General features: G+C 41.0%; 1 protein-coding gene and 1 long non-coding RNA gene across 8 annotated transcripts in view; one reads left to right on the top strand and one right to left on the bottom strand.

The window, feature by feature from the left end:
- LOC122551378 overlaps positions 1 to 4,404 on the top strand; it is a 105,736-nt gene extending 101,332 nt beyond the window's left edge. Inside the window, exon 6 of one of the 2 annotated variants that reach the window (XR_006312088.1) lies at positions 4,060 to 4,404. This is a non-coding gene — a long non-coding RNA (uncharacterized LOC122551378). The remainder of the gene's footprint in view (positions 1 to 4,059) is intronic. The other variant, XR_006312089.1, reaches the window with a different exon arrangement.
- raph1a (Ras association (RalGDS/AF-6) and pleckstrin homology domains 1a) overlaps positions 1 to 21,162 on the bottom strand; it is a 176,300-nt gene that overhangs the window by 89,559 nt on the left and 65,579 nt on the right. For 3 of the 6 annotated variants that reach the window (XM_043693158.1, XM_043693154.1, XM_043693159.1), the window contains exons 2-5: positions 17,749 to 17,868; positions 11,118 to 11,220; positions 5,772 to 6,325; positions 219 to 296 (exon numbers count right to left, since the gene is read on the bottom strand). In XM_043693158.1, coding sequence (XP_043549093.1) covers positions 219 to 296; positions 5,772 to 6,325; positions 11,118 to 11,220; positions 17,749 to 17,868 — 855 coding nt within the window. Of the gene's footprint in view, positions 1 to 218; positions 297 to 5,771; positions 6,326 to 11,117; positions 11,221 to 17,748; positions 17,869 to 18,304; positions 18,320 to 21,162 lie in introns of those variants that run through there. The other 3 variants (XM_043693155.1, XM_043693156.1, XM_043693157.1) reach the window with 2 other exon arrangements.

The following is a 21,162-nucleotide window of genomic DNA, read 5'->3' as shown; positions in this document are numbered from 1 at the left end:
ACCTTTTCTTCAGGTGCTGATCAAGACGTTGAGCCTCATTACTGATCTTTTGATTTAATTAAAGAGATTGACAACTTGATAAGAAAGGTAAAATGTGGAAAAAGCATGTAACACAAGCACTAGGCAGTGTAAAAATCGGCAAAAACATACAAGGAAGAGCATGGAAACAAGTAAACACATGCAATCATGCATAAACATGCACTCTGAAAGTGACTTACAGTCCTCATGTCCAAGTCTTCCTCCACAAAGTCAAGATGGCGTCTGACCTGTATATTGTGACGACTTGAGGAAGCATGCTGTGGAGGTGCAAGGGAAGAGGAATACAAAAAAGGAGGGAAGGAAAACCCATTTAAAAATCATGCAGAAGGGAACAAAAAGACTCTACACTAAGGATACAGGGGAAAAGAATGGTTACTGTACTTGTCAGATGCTCTTTCCACCAGCATGCATTTGTATTGGAAAATTAAGAACCACGGTAAAGCTGATCCCATATTTTTAAAACTGTATTGGGGCAAACTTACCTAGATAGATTTTACATCACACATCCAGACGTTCCAGTTAGCAGAGTATTAAAGTGCAATTACTTCACCTTAGACAGTACACTAATACAAAACTTTAATGCTTCCAGAGTTTAATGTATGCATTGTCATCTGACCATTTGGTTTTCAAGCTACTGTGATCCATTCATGCATCAGAATATCTTTCATAATTTTGCATCCTGGATCCCAAATGTTAGTGATTATCACTTCGCCAGTGACAGTGCCTATTCAGATTACTCCGCCAGACACAGAGTGAACACTGGCATAGTGTGACTTGAATGTGCATTTGAGAATTTCCCCCAGATGAGCTCACAATCATATTTGAGGTTATGGTTCAGCGTTGGCCATCTGCTACTCTAAACAGAGTATCTAAGTGCTCATTTCCCCTGGTATTCCCTTGAGATAAAAGGCATTAACATTCTTTGTTCCTTTAAAAAAACAAACAATATGCAATAGTCACATTGTAGTTGTATTTATATTTTCAAGCAACATTTTATACTTCTCAGCAAAAGAAATGATAGCATTTGATAGTTTCTCAGGTCAGTTTGTTATCATTGGTTACCTTGACATTAAAATATTAGGATAGCTTGAAAAACAAATACCAGGGAAGAAGATCAATGATCAAAATAGATGTTGATGTGTAATTAAAAAGTAGCAAAAAAAGTTCCCTCCTCAATACAAACTAGAAAAGCTAGTATATCAGTGTCTCAGCACACAACAGACAGTGAGAGAATGAGATTAGAAAGGGGGACACAGGTACAGAGGGATGACCAAGCAAACATGCAAGACCAAAACAGAACATTTACAGCAAAGAAAGCATGTTATAACTGGCATGTAATCTTGAGAGTGAAATGGGTAAGGGAGAAAAGTAAGTCGAATTCAGAACTTGAAAATAAGCTGCTGGTGTTTACAAAAGCTTTTTCTTTTTAAAAAAAAAGGAAAAAGGAAATGTAATATATACTTTGCTTGCCTTCTTAGCTGCTTTTACCTTCATAGCTACTGCTAAGTTTTAAATATTTCACTGTTACTGATTAGTCAGCATTATATCAAAGGAATACAGCTGACATGAGCGCCTCTCACCTCTGGCTCACTCTAAAATTGCTGATGTACCTCATCATCCTTACCCTTTTGTTAATTTACAAGTTTGCCCCATCTATCTTTTCAATTTGGCAGAAAACCCATGGCTTTGGGAGGGAGGGAGGTGGTGTGGGGAATGACCTGAGGTACAGGTTTGCATGGTGCCATGGGACCGGAAAACATTCTGCAGAGCTCTGGTCGTCACTCAAACAGATATTTTAATTGCATACCTCATATTTCAGCAATTTTGTAATCAATTTGCTCTAAACTACACACTCACTACCTGTCAGGACTGTCGACATGTTTTCTACTTGTTCATCATCCTGAGAAAACCTTATCTTGAACTTGTCGTCAGCCATTTGTGGTTTCAATGTCTGCAGCACTTGTCCTCATTGTCTGGGTTAAGTTCTTCTAGTGCCCAGGAAGACAAGTGCTCCAGCAATATCACCCCAATACTTCATTTCTCCAGAATGAAAAAATCCCAAGTTCCAGAAACGCTCCTCAGCATAGATATTAAAGAGATATCAGTATAGACACACAGTAAGTGTCTCCTCAGAATTCGGCTAGCCATTAAATGAGAGGTGTTTTAGCCACATTTCAACCACATTTAAAATGGACACAGGTCGAAGCAATAAGGAGCTAGAAAGATCAATTGCCACAGATCTTAAAACAATGTTTTTTAATTGCACTGGCGACAGAAAATAGCACCAACCTCAAAACAAGAGATGGTAATAATAATTTTATTAAAATAATTATTAAACAAAAGTAACTATTTTCAGACAAATGAAGGGGAGGACTGGCAGACAAGTGAAATTGACAGAAACAACACAGAACTCAACCTTAACTTTGTCCAAAGATAAAATTATTGCTTCATTCTTCACAGAGGTGAAAGATTTCTAAATGGAGGAGAAAACCAATTTAATGTGTTCATCTTTTAATGTGAACAATATTAACCAATGACATGGCACAAAACCCAGATTCCTTTTCAACAAAGTTAATAACTTGCAGCAACCAGGTAAACCCATCAGGGTTACCATCCATGTAGATCCCATTAGGTGCTGGGGATTTGTCCACCTTAATGCTTTTTAAAAACCCAACACCTTATTTTATACTGACACCCCAGAATTTCAACCGATTCGTCCCGAGACTCACTATTCACCATGTCCTTCTCCTTTGTGATTACAGATGCAAAGTATTTAAGGACTTCTCCCATTTCCTCTGGCTTCACGCCTCTGTCCTTGAGTGGACCTACTCTTTTATTATGTATAAAATACATATTATATATATATAAAATGCCCTTGAATTTTCTATAATCAGGTTTGCCAAACACATTTCATGTCTCCTGACAGTCCTGCTAACTCCTTGTTCGAGTTCCTTTCTGCTTTGTATTCTTCGAAGTCTTAGATTAGATTACTTACAGTGTGGAAACAGGCCGTTCGGCCCAACAAGTCCACACCGACCCGCCGAAGCACAAGCCACCCAGACCCATTTCCCTACATTTACCCCTTCACTTAACACTACGGGCAATTTAGCATGGCCAGTTCACCTAATCTGCATATTTTTAGACTGTGGGAGGCAATCGGAGCACCTGGAGGAAACCCACGCAGACACGGGGAGAATGTGCAAACTCCACAGAGAGTCGCCTGATGTGGGAATAAATCCGGGTCTCTGGCGCTGTGAGGCAGCAGTGTTAACCACTGTGCCACCGTGCTGCCCATATCTTGTCTTGTCTGTCTTCAGTTTCCTAAACCTTATGTGTGCCTCCTTTCTCTTATTGACTAAGGTCCAATTTCTCTTGTCATCCAAGGTTCCCAGTTCTTACCATCCTTATCCTTCATTTTCACAGGAACATGCTGATCCTGAATTCTAATCAACTGGTTTAAAAGATTCCCACATGCCAGATGTGGATTTATCCTCAAACGGCTGCCCACAGACTACATACCCCAGTTCTTGCCTAATTTTGCAGTAGTTAGCCTTCCCCCAATTTGTAGTTTCACCCAAGGACTACTCTTGTCCTTATACCTAAATAACTTAAAACTTAGAGAATTATGGGCACTGTTCCCAAAGTGCTCCCCCACTGGTACTTCCATCACCTGCTGGGCTCATTTCCCAATACCAGGTCTAATATGGCCCCTTCCCTAGTTGAACTATTTACATAGTATTTCAAAAAAATCATTCTGGAGATACCTAACAAATTCTCCCAACCAAGCCCCTGGCATTAAACAAGTCCCAGTCAATATAGAAAACCCTGCTGTTCACACATTAAAATAAATACACTTCAGACCACCAGTCACCACCCCCATCTGTTGTTCTTAGTCTTACTGGCCTTAATCTCAGACTCTTCCTTGGTCATACCACTTGCTTACCTTTTGCTCTGGTCCCGATCCTCTGCCTGGATATTGGTGTCCTTCCAGTTTAGGTGTAACCTGTCCTTCTTCTACAGGTCCCATCTATCCCGGGAGGAATCGCAATGATCCACATGCCTGAAGCCCTTCCTCCAACACCAGCTTTTTAGCCAGGTATTTAATTGTACTATGTTCCTCTTCCTAGCCTCACTGGCATGTGGCACAGGAAGTAATCCCAACACTACAACCCCAGAAGTCCCGCTTTTCAACTTCCACCTAACTCCCTGACCTCCGTTCACAGGACCATGTTTCTTTCTGCCTTTGTTGTTGGCAACGGTATAAATCACAACCTCTGACTGCTCATCCTCCCCCTTTCAGAATGTAGAATCACAGAATCTCTACAGTGCAGACAGAAACTATTTGGCCCATTGAGCCTGCAGACCCTCTGAAGAGCATCCCAATCCTCCAAACTGTCCCTGTAACCCCGCATTTATCATGGCTACTCCACCAAGCTAACATATCCCTGCACACTACAGGGTAATTTATCACGGCCAAGCCATCTCTGGATTGTGGGAGGAAACAAAAGCATCCAAGGGAAACTTGCAGAGGCATAGGAGAACATACAAACTCCACGCAGACAGTCACTTATGGCTGGAATGGAACCAGACTCCTGGTGCTGTGAGGAAGCAGTGCTAACCACTGAGCTATGCTGCCCAGTATCTCCATATCCTGTGCCTGCTCAGAGACATCCTTGACCCTGGCACAGAAGGGAACACACCATCCTGAAGTCTCCCGCTTGTGGCCACAGAAATGCCTATCTGTACCCAGAGTACAGAGTTCCCTATTACTTTTTCCTGCTTACATACTGACCCTCCCTGCTGTGCAACAGAAAGAGATGTGGTGCCACTGATCTGACTTCTGCTGCTTTCCCCTGAAAGGTCACCACCCTCACCACCCAAACAGTATCCCTGTTGACAGGGGAATGGCCACAGGGAACGCTAGCACTGCCCACCCCACTTTTTCCTGGTGGTCACCAAACTCTTCTCTGTCATGTGACCAGCTTGCTAAATGTGCTATCCAAGACATTCTCATACTCAATTAGCTTCTGTTAAGGAGACTGCAGGAACAGAAAAAGTGAAAGTGTACAGAAATCTTTGAAGACGGCAGGACAGTTTATAAAGGCTGTTAAATAGGCAGAAAGAGTCCTTCAGTTTATAAATAGAAGCACAGATGAGACAAGCAAGAAAATTATGCTGCAGCTTTGTAATTCTGGACACAATAGCACAGTTATACAGGTATTACAATTTAAATTGCCACACGCTTCAAACTCGATAAATGACATTCCACTTCAAGGAATAAAACTTAGAAAATGGTGGGCATATACAGGGGACAGGATGGGTCAACATTTTAGATATGATTCTTCATCCTAAGCTAAAGCATTAGCCAGTAAAGAGATGGACTACAGCTGTATGCATTTCCATCAATGTTTCTGATTTTGTTTAACTGGTGATTTATTCTGCTTAGCCCGCACTGCAGATCTCATCATGGATTCCAACATATAATCCCTTAACCCATTACAGCAACATAAGAAAATTCCCTTTTCTTGCAGTGGTCTGATAGAGATGAAAACACACAAAAGAAGCAGGAAAAAGCAAGGTAACAGCTGAAACAGTGATCACAGCCACATTATTTGAGCATGTTAATGAACTCCTAAACTTGTAGTCTTGCTTTTCATTGCCAGCTGGAGGAACACATTTCAGAACATGCACTTAAACACAAAGGCATAAGAAAAAGTACACGAAAACAATACCTCTGTTGTGGGTTGACCTTGTTGGTTCAAATCAAGATCCTGAGGGCGGGCAACCTTGTCAATGTCCAAAGAATCCTGGCTAGACGTGGCAGAAGTAACACTGGATCTAGATGAGGTACTGTTTGAGCGGATGTCTGCATCACTAACTGTTCCAGCTGATCCCGTTCTTCTGTGCTGATTGGGCAGAGAGGGTTTTGTATCATATGTCATGGTACTGGTCTGCCGTGCTGCTTCATCCATACTAAGGGAAGCTTGTTCCAGTTGGGCAGTAATGTCATCCAGTGAAAGGTTGGTTTGCAAAGTTTTTGGACTTCTCACTGAAGAAGAACCCTTCAAGCTGCCCTGCTTAGAGGATGCTCGAGTGGCAGATTGCTTCTGAGCAGGTTTGGCTTCTTTGTTGGGCATCTTAGCAGGTACTTCATCTTTGAGAGATTTTTTCACAACACTGTCATGTCTGGAAGGTTCTTTGCTGATGTTACTGAGTTCCTGTTCCATAGAGCAGAGATCGGCCATGAGAGCATCCAAATCCACTCCATCTCCTTGGCTCAAAGCCTCTGAAACATGCAGCACGTGCAAAATTAAAAAGAGAAAAAGAAAAGATTAGTGTCAGTGATAGTCCTGAATATCCATCAGAAATCGCTCTGAACCTCAATACTGATCAAAGGAACAGACATTTGCTCTCAGATAAAATTCTACCTGAAGCTGTACAGCCAGCAAAAGATCCTTGTGTTTAGAACTATATTCCTCCAACCCCACAGCACCTTTAAAGGAGTTTGCAACAGTAAGTTGAGGCACTGAAGTAGACAATCAAACATGATGTAAGTGAATGGCAAAGGAGGATCAATATACTACCCCTGATCCTATGTTAAGTATAGCACTTAAAATGAAGGCACTATGGCTTAGTCAAGCAGCATGTTGACAGTTTCAAACTTTACATGGAATAGGAGGAAAACCATACCATAACTAGGTTGGAGGTTTCAACATAAAGAAAGATGAAGAGAGATATTGGAAGACATATATCTACACTGTCTCAGAGCTAATCGCCTAGCCAATGAGACAAATGTAAGAATGTCTGAGTGAGGCAAGTAAGATTTTGAGAGATCGGGAATAGAGAGTGAAATTTAGAGAAATATCCATCCATTGCACTGTGCCTCCACAACTTGAAATGATCGATAAAGTTGTTCTAAAAATCAGATTATTGTTACGAATTTCCCTTTGTGGATGGTGCAAGTAAAGACAATGATTTCAGAAAGAAATTGGATGACAAATAAGTCAATAAACTTGCAGGAGTATGGGACAGAGCAAGGGAATGAGACTGAATGAATTCCTCGACAGCAAGACTCTCCATGCTTTGGCTCCCAACTTGCAGTGGGGTCACAGCTGAAATTTTGGGTTTGTAAGCTCCAAGCAACAATGGCCACTGTGCTGCTCTGACCATATGTTAATAACTGCATGTCCCTTTAAATCTCTCAGCATTTTAAGTAAAGTAATGGGCATAGCCAAACTGAACTGGAATAGACTAAGAGGAGGCTGGAAGAACACAGCAAGCAAGGCACCATCAGGAAGTGGAGAAGTCAACATTTTGGGTATAGTTGCCATTACTGAAGGATTATACCCGAAATGTTGACTTCTCCACCTCCTGATGCTACCTAGCTTGCTGTGTTCTTCCAGCCTCCTGCTTGTATACTTGGATTCCAGCATCTGCAGTTTTGTTGTCTCTAACTGAACAGGAGGCCTGAATCCTATTTGGAGAAACCCTGTGGAAAACGTTTTACTAATAGACTCTGCCGACAAGCAGATTCTCCACCATTTCCACTGACAGGATTTCACCCCAACTCACTCATTCCTGCATGGTCTTCACCATCCCCACTCGCAGGGTATTCACAATTCACCCCCAATCATTATCGCAGGTCTTCACCCCTCACTATCACATGGTCTTTATGCCTTCACCTGCTCTCCCAGATTTGCAAATCATAATTTTCACACCCTAGAGTGGGAAAACATTTGGCAAACATTTCTCTCCAGAAAGCCAATATGGACTCAAAAGAAATGAATGACATCCTTCTGTATCATTGTGACTCCATGATTCCTCTCAATCATTGCTAGGTAGTGGCTTCAGGCACAGTCACCCTTTCCATGCAGTCATTGTTTACCTGTAAGCCCAGGCAGCTATTATTGAAAGTGTTAGCAGCCTAGCAATTTTCCCATGGCAGGGCCCAAAAAGAGAGGCTTCTCTCAACAACTAAGATTTTGAGACAGAGGGAATTGGATTTAAAAATCCAAACTGAACTTGGCAAAATTAACTGCAGCAAAAGACCAATTCTGTCTTAAGTCATGCTTTGTTATTGTCAAGTACACCTGGATAGCTAAAAAGTTACTTGACACCAAGCCTACTTGTGGAACAACAGCAGTTTCCTTGATTCAACTCAAGGGCTTGAAACATTGAGCTGTGAATTTTTGACTGGATAGTTCGACAATAGAAGACATTTTGTAACTGTGAAAGCACTGTAAGGGATGAATTAAGTTACTTCCAGATAATTAGAAAAACGAACATATAATTCAATGGGAAAGTATTTGAGATCCCAGTCTTAACTTCTGCCCTTATCCCCTCCAAGGAGAGGAATATTGATGCTGAGAACACCTTTCATTTCTAAATTACAGTATCTGTACTGAGCCTTTACAGTGCAGGAAAAATCACAAAAAGAAACAGACCAAAGCTCCTTCTGCAATGCCTATCACACTCCTGAGCAAAGCTCTGAACTCATTGCGCAAAATGACTCAGTCCAACCTTAATTGCATCAGTAAGACCTTTTCCACTTTTTACAATCCAGCAAGCCTGCCATTTAATACCAGTGAGAACTGAATGTCAGTTGGACAATCTTTCAGGAGATGGAAAAAAATTGAGCAAACCCATCTTCCACTTGACTACAGTGTGCAAAATCCTCAGAATGAACACATACAGTTGAAGTACCACAAATGAAAGGAATTAAATTGCATTTATTGTCACGTGTATTGAGGCACCATGAAAAGCTTCTTCTTGCGAGCAATACAGGCAGATCGCATAGTTAAATAGCATAGATAAGTAAATAATAGAGAAACAGCGGCAAAACAAAAACACAGGTACAGGCAAATGCTAAGTGTTTGAGAGTCCATTCAGTAATTCCAGCAAAATTACTGGCCTATTTACAACCAAAGATGTAGCTACCACAACAGCTGGGGTCTAGCAGCAGCACCTAGTGTTTCCAGCCATCTTACTCAGTTTAAGCTGAACTGTTATCTTGTGACATTTCACTTTAACATCAATATATTCTGATAGTATTTTCTTGCCTAAACTCCTGAAGGTGCAAACTTTGACTGGGACATGAATCTACTGGTGCTTATCAAATTCTGGAATGTGATCTTGTATTCGAATATCTCTAGGACTCTATCTTGTCAACATCTACAATTGAAGTAGATTCAAAAGCTGAGCCCCTTTTTAATCTAGCATGAGATGAATATACAAGCACTTTCCAGCAGAGGTCACCAAGTAGCTACCAGGGGTAAAAATCCCACACAATTTCTCCCACTAGACCAGGGCAATCCAACCACATGTAATATTCTAACTGCTGTCCAGCTCAGTAGAGACCAAAGATAAGTCATGCGCTCATCATCACAAAAGAACCCCAAGCAGGATGTTTTGTTGTTTCTTCAGAAAGTTTCAAAATGCCAGCAAATCTCAAAATGAAAGTAGTACAATGAAAACATCAAAAGAGAGCTGGATTCTTGTTAGAAAATGTGAGACAAACTGTGCAAATGCATGAAGTCTTGAGTCTTGAGAACCTTGAGCTCCAGATCTATTAAATTCCCCTTGGAGTGATGAATGATTGGCTTCATAATTCCAGGTCGTACTGAAATAGTTTTTGCTGTACTCTATTACAAGAACTGCTTTTCTTTGTGAATATACTTGAGGGTGCTGTAATTGTCTGCAGTACTGTTGCAGTTCACCTGATCCTTAGGTAGCTCCTTCCAATCCACAACCACTTCCACCTAGAAGGACAAGGGCAGCAAGAAACTTGGGACCACCACTACCTGCAAGTTTTCCTCCATGCCACTCACTATCCTTGATGGACAAAGTCAGAAGTCACAAAACAGCAGGTTATACTCCAAAAGGTTTATTTGAAATCCGTTGAATCCAGAGATGAACTCAAGTTTGTGGAACAGCAGGAAGAATGGAGAAAAATCAACCACAGATATCACCCCTGATCACTATGAAGTGGCTTTAAGAATTCCTACTAGTAGGTGGGTGTGTGTAATTGGGAAATAGCCTGCTGACAATGATCATCCTGGTTCTTGCATGAAAGATGAACAGATGAGAAATGGGTTAGGCCAGAAATATATTTTTTGACATGCATGAATCACCTCTTCAGTAAAACTAAATTGAATTACAGCTGGAAAATGCATTGGGCTTTGAATACAAAGAAACAGTTAACTGTGAGAAACAAGTGACCTTTAAATGTGCTTCAATGTGCAATCCTTTTCAGCTATGAAGGTTGAGCAGAATGATTATTTTTGCCAACCATGCTCATTTTCTTTCCTCCTCCACTTCTTGTTCTGAAAGGGCTTGCTTCTGTTGTATTTGCGCATGATACTGATCACTTGCTAATTCTTATCCTAGGTGTCATTTTTCATACTTGCTGCGAGATTGAAACACAAAGCCAAAATTGCCCCTGTCCTCATTCAACATGCATACAATCACTTTCAATAGTGGATAGTTCGAATCTCAGACTTTCTCCCCTCTAGCCCAGAGTACGGACTCCTGCCGAATTGCTGATTGTGACAGATTAGCTACCTCATCACAAGGTGGAAAAAAAGGTTTGTACAGTTCATTTACACTTGTCCTTGGCCACCTAAGCAAGCCATCAGGCTAGCTACTGTTACAACTGTTTATACAATATACTCTCAAATTACATATTGCACTGTTGTTGCTCCAAGTTCCAATGACCAGACAGTAAACCACATGAGATTCATGTTTTCCGCTTGAGAAATATGGAATCAATCTACATGTGGAGGTGGCAGCTGAACTTCATGCAAGAAATATGATATCCAAAAATCACCAATGAACAAGTATCCTGGAATACATTAGCCTGAAGTTTATATTCAAGCATAATAGGCCTGTGCTGTCTGAACTCCAGCAAGGTCAAAGACCTCACTCATTTTTGTGCAGGAATGTTGAAGTGAATTAATAGAAATACCAAGAGTCAGAATTATCCAGAGACAAAACAAGACACCAAAAAACCTCAGCAGCTAATAATAGCAAGAGAGTCTCCATTCTGAACTGTTTCGAGGACCAACAATCACAGCTCTCACCATTCAAGTTGTACATTGAGAAGCGATAAGAGAAGTTTGCAAGATTGGTTTCTTGCCGAAGTGGGGATTTCTTCACATCTTCAGGTTTCCCGGTATCCAAACTCTGGGAAGACAAAATAAAAGCTGTTCTCAATTTCATAAGCATTTTATAATAACTGTAAACTCATTTTACATTCAGCTCTGAAATAAATAAACATTCATTTCTTGAAAGGAATAATAATTCACAAAAATCATAAAATACATCAGTTAATTATTTTAAATACCTAGAAGTACTCCTATCAGCAAGGTTAGTGTTCTTATGCTTGGTCATTATCATGAGTCCAGCTCAAAGTAGTGATGACAGCAGCAGGTTCAAACGTAACAACACTTGTGCGTGAACAGCCTCGTCATACCCACTGCTAAGTTTCACACTTGACTGTGACGTTTGGATGATGCCCAATCCCAGTGGAACAGCATCCAGACCGAACTTGTACTGTTGAGTTATATTCAAAAATCGGATCGGTCCTGGTATCCTGATCCCAATAAAGCATCTGGTTGACCTTATCCTCTATAATGGAATCAGGAAGAACTATAGCAAGACCAATACCAAGCACTTTTGAAATAAGTTAAAACCTGTTAATTTGCTGGGTAAGGAGATCCAGGTCAAACAGAGTGCAAAGAGATAAGAGAGGTTTCATTCGAGAGCTTTAAGTTAACTGACAGAAACTAGAATTCTGGTAATGGAAAACAAGAGAGATTGGAAAACAAAAAGAAAATATTTATGATTTTAGGTTTATTTCTAATGGAGGATAATTAAGTTCTTACTGTGCTGGTTAAATCATAGGAACATTAAACTTAGGAGCAAGACCAGGCTATTTGGTCCTTAGAGTCTGCTTCACTAATACCATGGCTGATGTGGCTGTGGTCTTTGCTTCACTTTTCTGTCAGCACCCAATTACTATTAAAATCTAACACAGCCTTGAGAAAATGTAAACAGTCCACTACCTTCTGGGAAAGAGAATTCCACATACAAATAATCCTCAGAGAAAGGCGAATCTCATCTTTTTCTTAAGAGGCAGACTACTTGTTCTTAACTATATTTCCTGTTTTTTTGTCTCCTCCAAAGAGGAAACTTTCTCCAGGTATTCCACCTTATCCACTTCCCCTTAATGTAACAAACAAAGGCAGAAATTACTGGAGAAACTTAGCAGTCTGGCAGTCTCTGTGGAAAGAACTCTTGAACAAGTCTCACAAGACTCGAAATATTAATTCTGTTTTCACTCCACAGATACTGCCAGGCTGCTGAGTTTCTCTGGGAGTTTGTTTGTTTCAGTAGTCCAGAATGTGCAGGTTTTTTTGGTTTTATTATCTTAATATATTACATGTTTCAATAAGACAACTGCTCATTCTTCTAAATTCTCAACAAATATGGAGTTAATCTATTCAACCTTTCATCAAAAGATAATCTTTTCATCTCAGAAGGCTCACCAGATATCCAAGGATGTGTGTGTGTGATATTTCTAAATAGCTAGCTCATTAGTATCAACTTATCTGGAGAGACGGGTGCTGTCACAGTTAAATACAGTACAATTATACAATTCTCTCAGAATTCATGGGCAAAGGCAACATGGAGGAAGATGAGAGGGGCAGAGCAGTTACAGACAAAGTGGATACTAAAATGTCAGCAAAATAAGTAACGGGAAGAAATTAGATTGGTTTACGGAGGTCAGGATATTGAATTTTCTCTGCTCTTCATTAAATTTTTCTATTCCTATTAGTTACTATTGCTGTTAAAAGCTTGAGAGTCACAGCAACTACTAGCTTGTTTTCCCCTTATCCCTGCAATGGCATGACCAATATCATTGGCTATATGGCCTTTATGCAAATGAGTTCTCAACTTTACAATTCAATTATCAAAACATAAATATCAAAAAATACATACATACATACAAACAAACTATTACAAGTACAAACATGAAGTATAAAAGTTTGATTATACAATACAGCTGTTCCGCAGATTGGGGGAGCGTACTTGATTTTTAACTCAATATATGAAGACCAATAACTCTTTAAAAAGCATTTCCTATCATTAGTATTCTTAGAGATAAAATTATGGTTAATGCATCTGATCATAACCAATTGAAGTGTATTCAACGAGCAAACTCTGGCATTGATGATGTGGAGGTGCTGGTGCTAGACTGGGGTGGACAAAGTCAGAAGTCACACAACACCTGAATATAGTCCAACAGGTTTATTTGAAAACACAAGCTTTCTGCTGCTTCGTCAGGTGAAGTGAGGTGAATTTGGTGAGCAGATCATTTCCCATGAGACTCCAGTTTCTGATCTTTCCTTTTGCTCCTGGAGGAGCAGATATATCTTTTGGTATTTCCCATTCCTAAAGTGTGTTACTGAAATTAACTCAGTTATGAACTGCCTTTGTTGAAAGAGATATCAAGAAAGCTCACGGATCAATGCTTTTAATAAGAAAAAGACAGAAAAATCTGAACCTCGTCTATCTATACCTCAACCCCTAATCACAAGCTCATAAAAGGTAAAGAGAACTCCTGATATAAACAGTACATACAATATGTTTACAAACAGATATATCTTTGAGCAATAAAGGCAGTCAATAGACTACTCCCTGCACATTTAGGAGCGCTCTCATGTCCCAAAAAAAGTTCTGCGTGCCGGACTGAAAAGGTGACTAGTCTTTTTTATCCCCCCCATCGCTTTTAGTTTTCAGTAGGCCCGTTGGGAATTTAGAATAGTGGAATGGAGATTAGGGCAGTTGAATTTTCTTCCTGCAGAATGTGGCAGGTAAGGGTCACCACCAGTGTCCCTGCTAACTGCACCTGAGGGAAGTGCACCAAGCTTCAGCTCCTTGAAAACCACGTTAGGGAACTGGAGCTGGATGAACTTTGGATCATTCGGGAGGCAGAAGGGTTATTGAGAGGAGTTACAGGGAGGTAGTCACATCTCAAGTACAAGGAGGTGGTGGATAGGTTACCATCAGGGGATGGAAAGGGAACCGGCAGGCAGTGCAGTGATCCCCTGTGGAGGTGCCCCTCAGCAACAAGTATGCAGTTTTGGATACTATGAGGTGGGGGGGGGGGGCAACAACTAATCAGGGGTAAGCAATGGGGCACAGGTGTGTGGCACAGAGTCTGTCCCTGTCACTCAGAAGGGAAGGGGGAAGAGGAGCAGAGCATTAGTCATTAGGGACTCCATAGTTAGGGGGACAGACAGAAGGTTCTGCGAGTACGAGAGAGACTCACGGTTGGTGTGTTGCCTCCCAGGTGCCAGGGTTCATGATGTCTCTGATTGTGTTTTCGGGATCCTTGTGAGAGAAGAGGAGCAGCCCCAAGTTGTGGTCCACATAGACACCAACGACATTGGTAGGAAGAGAGATAAGGATTTAAAGCAGAAATTCAGGGAGCTGGGATGGAAGCTTAGAGCTAGGACGAACAGAGTTGTTACCTCTGGTTTGTTGCCAGTGCCACGTGCCAGCGAGGAGAGGAATAGGGAGAGAGGGGAGTTGAACACGTGGCTACAGGGATGGTGCACGGAGGGACAGTTTTAGATTCCTGAATAATTGGGGCTCTTTCTGGGGTAGGTGGGACCTCTACAAACAGGATGGTTGTACAGCCTGAACCAGAGCGGTACCAATATCCTTGGCAGCAGGGCAGTGAGTTTGCTACTGCTCTTCGGGTGGGTTTAAACTATTTCAGCAGGGGGATGGGAAACTACATTGTAGTTCGTGTCCAGGAGGTTACAAGTAGGGAGGACTGAAATAAGGTTTCAGGATCCCAAGAGGACACTGGCAAGCAAAAAGTTAGTTTGAAGTGTATCTACTTCAACGCCAGGACCATCCAGAATAAGGTGGGTGGAAATGCAGCATGGGGCGGTACCTGGGATTTTGATGTAGTCGCTATTTCAGAGACATGGGTAGAGCAGGGACAGGAATGGTTGTTGCAGGTTCTGGGATTTAGATGTTTCAATAAGAACAGAGAAGATGGTAAAAGAGGTGGGGCATCGTTAGTCAAGGGCAGTATTATGGCTGCAGAAAGGAGGTTTGAGGACTTGTCAACTGAGGTAGTAGGGGCTAAAATTAGAACAGGAAAGGAGTTGGGGGGTTTCTACAGGCCTCCGAATAGTTCCAGAGAATTTGAGGAAAGGATAGCAAAGCTGATTCTCGATAGGAGCAAGATTGACAGGGTAGTTGTTACGGGGGTCTCCAACTTTCCAAATATTGACTGGGACTGCTGTAGTTCAAGTACTTTAGATGAGTCAGTTTTTGTCCATTGTGCGCAGGAGGGTTTTCTGACACAGTATGTAGACAGGCCAACAAGGGGTAAGGTCACATTAAACTTGGTACTGGGTAATGAACCTGGCCAGGTGCTAGATTTGGAGGTAGGTGAGCACTTTGGTGATAGTGACCACAATTCAGTTATGCTTACTTTAGCGATGGAAATGGATAGGTATACATCGGAGGGCAAGAACTACAGCTGGGGGAAAGGGGATTAGGCAAGATTTAGGATGTATAAGATGGGGAAGAAAACTGCAGGGGATGGGCACAATTGAGTTTATTCAAGGAACAGCTACTGTATGCCCTTGATAAGCATGCACCTATCAGACAAAGAGGAGGTTGTTGAGTGTAGGAGCCATGGTTTACTAAGTAAGATGAAGCTCTCGTCAAGAGGAAAAGGAGGCTTATGTTAGGATGAGATGTGAAGGCTCAGTTAGGGCGATTGTGAGTTACAAGGTAGCCAGGAAAAACCTAAAGAGAGAGTTAAGACGAGCAAGGAGCGGACAGGAGAAGTTGTGGGCGGATAGAAACAGGGAAAGTTCTGAAGCTTTCTATAGGTATATAACAGGTAAAAGAATGACTAGAGTAAGAATAGGGCCAATCAAGGACAGGAGTGGGAAGTTAGAAGAGATAGGGGGAAGCGCTAAATGAATATTTTTCATCAGTATTCACACTGGAAAAAGACAATGTTGTCGAGGAGAATACTGAGAAACGGGCTACTAGACTAGATGGGATTGAGGTTCACAAGGAGGTGGTGTTAGAAATTCTGGAAAATGTGAAAATAGATAAATCCCCTTGACTGGATGGGATTTATTCTAGGATTCATTCTAAGATTCTCTGGGAAGCCAGAGAGGAGACTGCCGAGCCTTTGGCTTTGATCTTTTGTCATCATTGTCCACAGGAATAGTACAAGACGACTGGAGGGTAACGAATGTTGTTCCCTTGTTCAAGAAGGGGAGTAGAACAACTTACTCCGGTTGTGGGTAAAGTGTTGGAAAAGGTTATAAGAGATAAGATTTATAATCATCTCAATTGGAATAAATTGGTTAAGATATTCAACATGGTTTTGTGAAGGGTAGGTCTTGCTTCACAAGCCTTACTGAGTTCTTTGAGAAGGTGAGCAAACAGGTGGATGAGGATAAAGCAGTTGATATGGTGCATATGGATTTCAGTAAGGCGTTTGATAAGGTTCCCCATGGTAGGCTACTGCACAAAATATGGAATCATGGAATAGTGGGTGATTTAGTGGTTTGGATTCGAAATTGGCTAGCTGAAAAAAGACAGAGGATGGTGGTTGATGGGAAATGTTCATCCCAGAGTTCAGTTACTAGTGGTGTACTGCAAGGATCTGTTTTGGAGCCATTGCTGCTTGTCATTTTTATAAACGACCTGGATGAGGGCGTAGAAGGATGGGTTAGTAAATTTGTAGATGACACTAAGGTCAATGCAGTTGTGGGGAGTGCCAAAGGATGTTGTAGGTTACAGAGGGACATAAAAAAGCTGCAGAGCTAGGCTCAGAGGTGGAAAATGGAGTTTAATGCAGAAAAGAGGGAGGTAAATCACTTTGGAAGGAGTAACAGGAATACAGAGTACTCGGCGAATGGTAAGATTCTTGGCAGTGTATTTGAGCAGAGAGATCTCCGTGTCCTTGTACATAGATCCCTCAAAGTTGCCACCCAGGTTGATAGGGTTGTTAAGAAGGCACAAAAAGTGTTAGCTTTTATTAGTAGAGGGATCGAGTTTCGGAACCATGAGGTCATGCTGCAGCTGTACAAAAACTCTGGTGCAGCCACACTTCAAGTATTGTGCGCAGCTCTGGTCACCACAATATAGGAAGGATGCGGAAGCTTTGGAAAGGGTTCAGAGGAGATTTACTAGGATGTTGCCCGATATGGAGGGAAGGTCTTATGAAGAAAGGTTGAGGAACTTGAGGCTGTTTTCGTTAGAGAGAAGGAGGTTGAGAGGTGGCGTAGTTGAGACATACAAAATAATCAGAGGGTTAGATCAGGTGGACAGTGATAGCCTTTTTCCTTGGATGGTGATGGCTAGCACAAAGGGGCATAGCTTCAAATTGAAGGGTGGTGGATATAGGACAGATGTCAGAGGTAGTTTCTTTACTCAGACAGTAGTAGGGGCATGGAACGCACTGCCTGCAACAGTTGTAGATTCGCCAACTTTACAGGCACTTAAATGGTCACTGGATAGGTATATGGGCGAGAATGAAATAGTGTCGGTTAGATGGGCTTCAGACTGGTTTCACAGGCCAGCGCAACATCGAGGACCGAAGGGCCTGTACTGCGCTGTAACGTTCTTTGTTCTGTGTTCTAAGTCAGGTAACTAACTTACCTGAGTGAGTTTGTCAAGCTCACCGAGCCAGGCACCAAACATCTTATCCAAGTCCTGGTCCTCCTTATCACTGTCCTCCTCTGCAGCATGGTCCACATCTTCATCAGAGGTCTGATCCATCTGTAACCAAAGTAATGATCAGTCATTAAGTTTATTTGAGCCATTGTATTGCAATGCAATTGAGCACTTAACACATTTAATATTGCATATCCTTTCAAATTCCTCACATCACCCTTGGTCTGTACCCGCCAGTAAACTACTCCAGTGTTGTACAGTGACGAATCTGTAAGCACCAAATATTGATGATACTCTGTGCACACAACTATTGTAATACAGTATTAAACAAATGATATTGTATCCAATACTGTGCTTGTTATACAGTGAGACTTGTCCCCAGTAGTACTGTATACTATTTTACAATGATAGCCCTGTACCCACAGGTACTGTATCCTAGCGTAATGTCAAACTACATACAGGAACACTATCTCAACATTATATAGCATCATATCCATCACAGTTGCATCTCAGTTTTATATAGGGGCAGACCTGTACTCACCAGTAATGTAATCTAGCATTATACTGTGACAGACCTGTTTTCACCATATGCTCAATCTCAGCAATAGACTGCAGTAAATCTGGACCCACCAGTGCTATTCAAATTGCTTTCATCATTAAGAGGAATTAAACAGTTAGTACAAGCCAGTTGGCATGGGGAGGCTCTATACCCTATTGTGGACATGCCATCACTATACAAACACACAACAGGGATTAAACGGAACAAATCTCTGGGATAAAAGAGTTCAAAGAACATTCAGTTGGCAAGGGAACAAGTTGACAAGTCCACTCCCACAATTCCTCTGTTTCCACTGTAAGAACAAATATCCAAATAGAAGGCGCCCACACATATACTGCTATTAGGTACAGAACATCAGCATGGTTGGGCAATAGTTCTGAATCTGATGATCCGGATGGAGATGATGTGGTGAAACTGCGGGGAACCAGAATATACTCTCACTCTTCCTCGTGTCGGAAAGTTCTCATTATACTTAAAATTGGATTGCCACTCCCAGAGAAGCCATTGCTTGTCACTAAAGAACATTGTAAAAGTCTAATTAATAATCTCATTCCCTCCCATCACATTTAATTTTTTCCAGTGATTTAAAGATCACGAACTGTTCTGAAGTAACAGGGGCTTTCAGCAGATTAATGTCAAGCAAACCTACCATAAGTCTCCCCAATCAAGACTTTAATATTAGTACAAAGTGTGAAGGAATAATTCTGTTCAGTGGAGTGGTGAATCCCACTTACAAATTAAAAATTAATGATGCATTAATCACAAATAGCACTCATTGGCAACAGAATAACACATGCCACAATTTTTGTTACAAAATAGATGCCTTGTTGTTGCACTGGTCTTAGTGAATTGTATATTTGGCATTCAAAACATTTTTAAAAACCAATTCAGGATAGTGATAGGTCTGACCACTGGTCTATGCAGAATTGACTGTTCTCAGCTGGAGACATTTCTAAAAAGGTTGCAATTAGTCAACACATCACTCGGTTAGAAAGTTGGGGGGAGGGAGAAATCAATTACTCCTGATCTCTAATCAGTGACTCTTGACGGTGAATGTGGATGTGTGAATGAAAAGGTCGGCTGCGATGTCTTCCATAGTTTAATTGTTCACTAAGTCACAATCAAGGCTTAAAACATTTAAAAAATGGCCCTTGGGTTTGGTATCAGAATATCACCCAGCACTATGAAACAATAAGTCAGGATAGTTCATCCTCTTGGAACAAGGGGATCAAGTGGGGAGGGAAAAAATACGATAAATGGAGACAGAGAGGAATAGTTTAAAACACCCTGATGAATCGGATCACCGGGAAGAGGTACATAGTGAAATACGCCCAAGTGACTGAAATGACTTGCACTTCTGTAGCATTCCTAATTCCACTAAATGCCAACTGATCCCAGCACCTGCAAGTATTTGTTGGAAACATGTCAGTCAGTCAATTTGCTAACAGAAAGGTTCCAAAAAAAAAGTCACTGAATCTGGGATTGTTCTCTTTAGAGAACAGGCAATTAAGGAACACTGAATAGATATTTTCAAAGGCTTCACAGGAGGCTCCCAAGCACTGAGGATGTCACCTAGACAGGGGATGAAACGTCTGCAACACAAATTCCCAGCTCGGCGAACAGAACCACAGCATATTTTCAAAATTGAAGGATTTTATAAAGCAGCTTGGAAGAAGCCATTCCACTGGCAAAATATTTACATAACTGTCAAAAGAAACAGCATGGAAATGAGATGACATTTTCTTTCTGCACACAGAGGGTTATAGTGATCTAGAATGCATTCTGAAATGGTGACAGAATGAGGATTCCACAGACGTTTGAGCTTATAAATGAAAGAGCTGCTTCCACTGCTGGCAAGTTGATAATAAGGTGATATGCATTGAATGAAGGGTAGAATTACAATATTTTCATACAGGTTATTACAATAGAGATATTTTATTACAAATTTCTTTTAACAAAAAAGAATGAATAATTTAAGAGTGTATATAAAAGATGCAAAAAGAAATAGTTTAGATTACCCCGCTGAGCTAGAGGGCTCCATCAATGAGTGGTATCGCCAAACAATGTAGAATTGACTATCAAACTGCATAAAAATATGATTTACAGTATATACACCTGAAAATATTGTCTTATATAGAGCTGTGTTTCATTAATTCATAAATAAGACTTCACAATACATAATATCTCAAAATGCAAGGAACTAAACACTGAAGTACAAGTAAAAATTAGAACAGTCTGCTTCCACACTATCCTATTCATGGCTCCCAAAACAATTGCCCCATCTGATCTTTCAAATCATGTTATTTTTCAAACACAACTATTTGTAACATGAGCACAAACAGCAGTCCAACATAAATAATTTAATCCCAAAATCAATAGCAGAGCTGAGCTATGAGTCAGAAGACAGCACCGGCGCAAAATTGCTCTCTGGTGATCCAGATGGACGCCCAAAACAAATTGTGGTTATAACTGTTTCTTTGCTGGAAAACTTCTTGTGTAAATGATGCACATTTTAAACTGTAATCCAAAGTTAGGGGATTAAGGGATTCACAGAGCTGTGAAATCTCCCAAACATGATGGTCAATTCAGACCGCTCTATCATTTGCCTTGCAAAAATGATAACAAGGAGACCCAAGGGCAGGTTATGTTTTTATAGGCTTGCTGGAGTTTCACATTAATCGATCATTTAAACTATCTATAAAATAATGAATATAATTAGTAGCATAAGCACCTTTTAGATGACTTGATCATTTTTAATACAAAACTAATCAACCTTTAGATTAGATTAGATTACAGTGTGGAAACAGGCCCTTCGGCCCAACAAGTCCACACCGACCCGC

Source organism: Chiloscyllium plagiosum, chromosome 7 (genome assembly GCF_004010195.1).
Source record: "Chiloscyllium plagiosum isolate BGI_BamShark_2017 chromosome 7, ASM401019v2, whole genome shotgun sequence".
Taxonomy (NCBI): domain Eukaryota; kingdom Metazoa; phylum Chordata; class Chondrichthyes; order Orectolobiformes; family Hemiscylliidae; genus Chiloscyllium; species Chiloscyllium plagiosum.
The sequence above is the reverse complement of the archived record's forward strand: the minus strand, read 5'-3'. Positions and strand labels throughout refer to the sequence as shown.